The 7,104-nt window shown below is 45.5% G+C and overlaps 3 protein-coding genes across 4 annotated transcripts; 2 read left to right on the top strand and 1 right to left on the bottom strand.

Moving 5' to 3' along the window:
• The first annotated feature begins 668 nt into the window (after positions 1-668).
• LOC128262985 (protein hemingway) lies at positions 669-3,108 on the top strand. 2 transcript variants are annotated; one of them, XM_052997616.1, is made up of 5 exons: positions 669-1,124; positions 1,197-1,811; positions 1,874-2,598; positions 2,654-2,813; positions 2,873-3,108. In XM_052997616.1, exons 1-5 carry the CDS (start codon positions 879-881, stop codon positions 3,008-3,010), a joined length of 1,884 nt encoding a protein of 627 aa, XP_052853576.1. In that variant the 5' UTR covers positions 669-878; the 3' UTR covers positions 3,011-3,108. The 2 variants fall into 2 exon arrangements, with proteins under 2 accessions (XP_052853576.1, XP_052853568.1); XM_052997608.1 differs by having other exon boundaries at positions 671-1,124; positions 2,870-3,108.
• On the bottom strand, positions 3,063-5,029 carry LOC128262997 (3'-5' exonuclease). The gene is made up of 7 exons (XM_052997630.1): positions 4,903-5,029; positions 4,774-4,845; positions 4,608-4,715; positions 4,341-4,546; positions 3,944-4,168; positions 3,636-3,879; positions 3,063-3,579 (listed from the first exon to the last, which is right to left on the bottom strand). Exons 1-7 carry the CDS (start codon positions 4,960-4,962, stop codon positions 3,424-3,426), a joined length of 1,071 nt encoding a protein of 356 aa, XP_052853590.1. The 5' UTR covers positions 4,963-5,029; the 3' UTR covers positions 3,063-3,423.
• Positions 5,030-5,141: 112 nt separating this feature from the next.
• On the top strand, positions 5,142-6,440 carry LOC128262978 (nucleoporin Nup43). The gene is made up of 2 exons (XM_052997596.1): positions 5,142-5,524; positions 5,589-6,440. The coding sequence occupies exons 1-2, from the start codon at positions 5,239-5,241 to the stop codon at positions 6,383-6,385; spliced, it is 1,083 nt and encodes a 360-aa protein (XP_052853556.1). The 5' UTR covers positions 5,142-5,238; the 3' UTR covers positions 6,386-6,440.
• Positions 6,441-7,104: the final 664 nt, after the last annotated feature.

Raw genomic sequence — 7,104 nt, 5'->3', positions numbered from 1 at the left:
GACTATTTTGGATTTCATAAAATTGAAAATTTAAATTAATTTATTTTAATAAAATACATTATTATTTGTACGTTTTTTCGTTTCCACTTAAATCAAAAAATAATTTACAATGAACAATTTTAATTGAGTACGTTCAGTTAAAATTTATATATTTGTATGCTATAATTCAATTTTATATTAATAATTAATAAATAATGGTTTTTTCCCTTTTTAGTTAAAGTTCTTTGTAGTTTTAATTGTAGTTTTTAGTCGAAGAGCTTACAAAAATAGCTATTTTTACAGAAACGCACTCCATCAAAATTTTTCAACCAGTAAATAGTTTTTTTTCGATTTTAGTGGTGCCACCACTTAGTTAATTTATTTAGTGTTTTTAATAATGAGCCCAACAAAAGCCGGTAAGTGCTGCTGGGGCAACCAACAACAAACCGCCTGCGCCTGCTCCGTCGTCCAGGACAACCGCTGGCTAAAATAAATAAATTCCCAGGTGTCAAGTGGTGGGTGGGTGGTGGTGGGCTCCAGTCGATGGTTGGCAGCGCCACCGCAAGGCAGCCAAAGAGTCAAAGTTGCGAGTGGCGTGGAATGCGGCAAGTTGTCCCAAAGGGGAAAGAGCGGAGGAGGAGCACCTGCCCCAACTTGGGGGGCCAGGTGTCAATCAAACTCGCTGGAAATCGAACGCAGTAAACAATTAGCTACTACTCAGGCTGGCATCAAAATTCAGAGTTAACGGGCTTGCAAAGTTTCGGCAGTTCTCGATACAAACTACAAAAAGACACACGTGTTCCTCGAAAAGTTCGACAACGTTTTTCCCCCCACAACAAAATACACCTTAAGGAAAGCAAGAATTTGCTGATAAGGCCAACGAAGGATAAGGTTACAGGATGTCGGACGCTGGAGAAAACTCTGATGAGGAGTACTATGCGGAGGAGTCCTTTGAGGAGGACTCGCAATCGGAGGTGGAGGAGCAGGAGACAGCGGAAGAAGAGGAAGAAGTGGAGGAAGAGGGGGAGGATGAGGATGAGGAGAATGTTGAGTCCGAGGAGCCCGATCCAAACATAGCTCGCCTGCTGGAGGAGAGCGACACGCAGAGCGAAAGTGATATGGAGGCCGAGTTCCTTCGCGGAAACGTAAGTCCTCCCTTCCAGGAGCTGGCCATTTCCCAATTCAGCCTTAATCCCCAACCCACACCACGCCCACAGCCACACGCCCGTCGCCAGATGGCCACCCGAACCTCTGGTGGTTTCAATCGCGATCGCATGGTATCCTACATGAGCTCCTCGTCGGAGGACGAGAGCCAGGTGGTCATCACCAAGACGGTGGCCGAGGTCAATCAACTCAGTCTGCGACTGGACACGTCTCTGGAGGATGAGACGCCCTCGGTGCGCACTCTGATGCCAGGCAGTGCCCATTCCCCGACTAAGGAAGAGAACGTGGACGAGGACGATAACGAGGGGGACGACGACGAGGATGCTGAAGTCGAGGAAGTCGAAGAGGAGGAGGAACTTCAAGAAGACGCGGACGATGCCCAAAGCGATGGCACCATGGACTCGAACGATGGTCGCCAACCCGTTGAAGGCAGCGATGAGGAGGACGGCACGGATGTGGAAGTGGAGCAACTGGAGGAGGACGAGCCGCTAGTCACCGCAGTTTGCAAAAAGACTGTGCAGCAGAAGATGCAGCTGGCTCAGGAGGACATTGTTTCGCTGGTGGATGCCAGCGACAACAGCAGTGAGCACAGTGTGGTCACCATGGGTGCGCCAGGTGATGAGACGGATGTTACCCTGGCAGATGACTCTCCCCGGTTCCGAAAGCAGGCAAGTTAAAACAAAAATCCTTTTTATAACTATAAGAAACTATATATTTAAAAAAAACGCAGCATCCAGAAACCGAAACAGAGTCGGAAACAGTAATTGAGAGAACAGATCCTGAGGAGGATCAAATGGACAATCCCATTCAAAACCTCAATGAGCTTGCCGATGCCTCGCTAGCCCAGCAACCTGATCTGGCTAGAGTGCGATATTTGGAACAGCAGATGACCCAGATGTCGGAGCTAATTATGAAGTCCTTCCAGATCAACGGAGGAGCGCCCAATAGCCAGGCCTTCGAACAACTTGCCATGGCCACGGAGCTAATGCAACAGCGCAGCCACAGGCTCGAGGAAACTGAATCCGAGATGGCTTCGATGACGGAATCGGCAATGACCAGTGCCCGAAGCTTGGGAGGAGGTAGACCCCCGATTAGGATGCGTGTGCAGCGCTCCCAGGAGGCGTTAATCACGACGCGATCTTCCAGGCTGGTCAGACCCAAGTGCAGGTGTCCCTCGGAATCGGATCTTCTCGTGCAGGAGCAGGAACTGGAGAGGGGTCAGCAGTTGGGTCAGAGTCTGAAACCGAACGAGCGGGATCTGGGCATGGGAATGGGCGAAGGTTACTTCGAGGACGAGTGTGGGCAGGGAGATGGGCTTATGAGGCATCCGCAACAGCGCAAACCGCCGGAGTTTGACAGGCGAGCCAACAGCGGTACTCCGAGCAGCTTCAACAGCGATGGCTGCGATTATCCTATTAATGTCTCGCGTTCCCGCTGCTCCAACGATAAGGTCAAGTGAGTACTCCCTATATAAACTTTGGCCAACTATATTAACTATCCATCTGTTTAGCTACAAAAATGCGGGGCGCAAGAGCTACAGTTTTACGAATCCACAGCTACGTGAGATCGAGCGCCAGAACCAGATCCTGCTCCGAAAGATGATGACGGTGAAGCCGACGGCCACAATCAAAGCGAGCACCAGTAGCCTGAAGTTCAACGCCCCCGATAAGGTAAGTTTTTTTGGATGGAAATGGCTGTGCAAGACTGATTTTTAATGTTGTCACAGCAGCGACAACAGCCGCCGGCGCCGCGCCTTTCCAGCGCTGCCGTGAACCGGAAGAAGTTCCAGCGTCAGGTAGATCTGGACAACGAACTGCTCAAGCGGAAACTGGAGGCCATCGGCACCCGGCGACCGCAATTCAAGTGACGCCTCCAAAGGCAGCTCCAACTGTGTTCATTATGTGTTTAGAAGCGTTAAATGAGAATTTACAAAATTAAAATTTATTGCAAGTTGTGAAATGTAAAGATCTGTAATCCTAATCTAATTCTGGGGTACTCAAAAACATTATTAAGTTTGATAAAAAATCTACAAAGTTGTTGAAATGCAATAGTTAGTCAGTCAATTGCAAAAAAATGTTTTTGTGTAAAATTCTAAAAACTTTTCTTTAAATGTTAGTTAAATCGATATATAAAACTGAAAAATTACAAGTCAAAAAGTCTATTCATTTCATTTTAAAATGCAAGTTATAAATTTTAAAGTAAAAATAATTGAATTGGGAAAAAAGCCCACAAAAATCTTAACGAATTTGACAATAGTCCTTTGTATAAAATTTAAACAGCTCACAGAGTCACCTCGTTAATCTTGGTCAGAAAAGTTTCTCCCAAGGCTTTAACAGCTTTAAAGGCTGCATCTCCGTTCTGATCCTTAAACTCTTCTTCATTTTTGAGCTTTGCCTTCTCGCGCCGCTCCAATTCCCGATAGATAACCTGACCAATCTGTAATAAAAGTCAATTTTAAAGAAGATTGCTCACAAAAAGACCTTTCTACCTACATAGACATCGATGGCGGCGTACATCAGTTGATTCTCGTCCAGCGGAATGACATGCCACTTGCTCATGCGCACCTTCTTGTTCTTGTCCACCGCCTTCTTGGCTATGAAATTGGTTAAACGGTCTAAACTCCAACGACCGCCAGTCTCACAAACCTCATTGCACCACACGCCCAAGTCCACGCACTTTTCAATCAGGGGTTCAGCGGAAACCTCGGTAAAGTCACGCGCCAGCTTGCGGAAATCACTGGAAAATTATAAATTCGTAGACTTAATTAAGTTTTTTTAATTTTTTGTATATTGTTACTGACTTCTTTATGTTCACACCATGCAGGCGCACTTTGGGATGATTGATTAGGGCCACCAGGGCCGCAGGCAGCTTCTTAAGATTGGTCAACTGGTAGATATAGCAGCACTTCTCGTCCACACAAATTTGGATGACGGCGGACTTGCCAGGGCCGGTTTGGAAGGAGAAGGGCCACTCCATGTCAAAAGCCATGGGCACTACCTCGTCCTTCTGCTTCTCCACCCATTGCCTGGTGAAGAAAATTGGAATATTTCAATTAGTTCATCTATCTTATAGATGCTTTTTGGAGCAAACCCCAAAAAACATTTTTTAAATGCACAAAGGCGATCGCTTTTTCTGAAAGTGCGCTTCTTAGCTTGTTGGTTATGACAATGACGCTTATAATTCGCCTCTTAACTTACAAAACATCGTCAGCGGATGCTGCTATATCCTGACTCTCCGTAAAGTACTTAATAGCCCCCTTGTACTTGATGAATGGTAGCTTCTCTGGTTTTTCCTTTTCCGGAGAGGGAGGTCCATCCTCTGCCATGGAACGTGTGCTCCTTGTGACTCGGGAACTCCGGCGCTTGGGCGGATTCTCACTATCCGCCTCAACCTTCTCATCTTTCTTTAAAAGGACTTATGCATTATATTTATACATATGTATAAACATTTAATGGATTGCTTACCACTTCTGGAGTATCTAAAGCCTTTCGCTTGGAAGCCGGTCTGCCAGGTCTGCCTGATTTTGTTTGCTTTGGGGTATTGTCCTCGCCAGTATTTTCCTTGTCTTTCAACTGCAGAGCACCATGATTAATAATGATAATAATAATATAAACTAATAAAAGTATGTACCTCCTTTGGAGTATCTTTTTTCAATTGTTTGGCTGACATTTTGGGAGTCTCTTTTTTAGCGACCGGTTTCTCCTACAAAATATTGTGAGAATTTATTTTCCCCCTCACCGTTTTGATGATTTTACTTACCTGGTTGGACACAGCATTTGTTTTCGATTTAATAGGCATTTTAATTAAGTATTTGTCCATCACCCGCGTTTCTTGCTTTTGCTTCTTTGATGTTTTGTTTACTGATGTTTCCCGCCAAAAGAATAGAGTGGTAGCAGCATAATAATACCAATTTAAATTTAGCTACTTTCACGCTAGAGCTAATATATTTGACTACCGCAATAAAATACTAGATAGATTTTCCCGCTAAATTCAAATGCACTTTGACTGCTCTGTTCACACTAAACCAGAAGCCGCATTGGAGCCAAAACATAATTTTGTTTATATTGCAAAATCTTTTTTAAATTAACTTAAAAGATGTCACTGGCCAACGTGTCCACCCACTACATTTCGGAAAAGGTGGCCCGGGTGCGCTGGCTACCGGAGCAACTGCAGCAGAGCGAGCGATTCGTCACCGGGAGCTGGGACATGGACAGGAATTTTGTGCGCCTCTGGAGGCTACAGGCGAACCAATATGCCACCGCCACAGAGTCGGACAATGTGGACCAGACGCCGCGCTGCATGGACAAAGTGGCGATGGAAGACGACGTGACCGCCATAGAGTTCGTGGACAACGACACGCTGGCTGTCAGCTGTGCGGATGGTAAGAATTTATGGCGCTTCCTGCTTAGAACCCTATTCAATTGATTCTCTTCATTCACAATCAGGTCATCTAAGCGTGCTGAACGTTCAACGAGCCGTGGAGGAGGATCAGATCCAGCGCATGGCTCGGTCCGGAAGGCTGCACTGCTTTCAGCGCAGTCAGGAGTCGGCTCCTTGCACCGACCTCTCAGTCTACGGCACGGATATCGCCACCGCTGGCGAGGATGGATGCGTGAACATCGTCTCCGTTGCAAATGTGCGTCAGGTGAAACGCACAATCGAGGCAGACAGCATGGCGCTGTTCTCGATTTGCTATGTCAGCCAGCAGGAACTGGTGACCGCCAATCGGATGGGCGTAATCCGATTGCTGGACGCCCGTGTGGCCACCGAGGCACAGCCGAAGACCACGTTCACGGTGGCCTCCCAGGATGACAAATCCTCGAACTTTGTCTCGTCGCTCGCCACTCATCCTATGCAGCAGCACATCCTGCTCTGCGGCAGTGAGGAGGGTTCCATAACGGTGTGGGATCTGCGCAACCTAAACTATCCCGCCTCCTATCTCAGCGCCCACCAAAGTCCCATCAACGAGATCGGCTTCCATCGCAAGGATCCCACCAAACTCTTCACCGCCGCAGAGGGTGGAGAGGTATGGATGTGGTCGGAGAACAAGGTGCTCGGGGGCGACTCAAACAAGAACGGCCTTAGTCCCTGGCTGTCTGGCGATCGAGTACGTTCCCTGGTCGATGTGGAGGGCGTTCTGAGCAACATCCGGAAGGCTATCAACTCCTTTGATGTCCACGGAAGTCGTCTGGTCTGCGGAGGCGATACGGAGGCCGTTTACCTAGTCGACCACATTGCCTGAACGCTAAGCTTTGTAATATCTTTTCGTACATTATAGAATTTTTCACTTGTTAAAACAGCAATTTGTTTTCATTCAAATATTCTTGCTCGAATAATGGCACCGGCATTTTAAAATCGCGGTAGATATTTTTGTTTTTATAGATATTTTTAGAGAGTATCTACCATTATTTGAAGATTAAGCGTTTCCGACCTAGTTTATTGACTCACTTCATAATTTAGGCGTTAATTGGTTTTGCTATTATTTAAATTTCATATTTTATTTATAATTTTCTTTGATATATTCAAAACTTGGCTTAAATCAAAGCACCTTTCTTACATCTACAACTAAGTATAGCTTAATTTAATTATATTCGTGTTTAGGCTTTAAAGTGAATTATTCCTTGACAATTCCAATTTGAATTTTCTCGTTTTGGGTGCTGCTGTGTTGGTTGGTCTTTTGATAAGACCTTATATCCGACTTAATTCCTATTTCGTTGGCTAATTTGGAATAGATTTATGCGTGTTTTCAACTACCTTATTTTAGCATGGATAAACTAACTTGGACTCAAAACGTATTATGCTAGGTGATTACAATAAATACAGTATGTATATGTATGTACAGGGCAGCGCTTAGGCCTACTTTTGTCTGATTCTCCGCAATCAAACATAAATTTGTATTTGAGCATATTTAACTGCATTTGGGTTAGGATCTGGTGAATGAGTATACAATCTCTAAGTTTA

This window comes from Drosophila gunungcola, chromosome 3R (assembly GCF_025200985.1).
Source record: "Drosophila gunungcola strain Sukarami chromosome 3R, Dgunungcola_SK_2, whole genome shotgun sequence".
Classification (NCBI taxonomy): domain Eukaryota; kingdom Metazoa; phylum Arthropoda; class Insecta; order Diptera; family Drosophilidae; genus Drosophila; species Drosophila gunungcola.
Note: the sequence above shows the minus strand (reverse complement) of the source record. Positions and strands in the feature narration are given on the sequence as shown.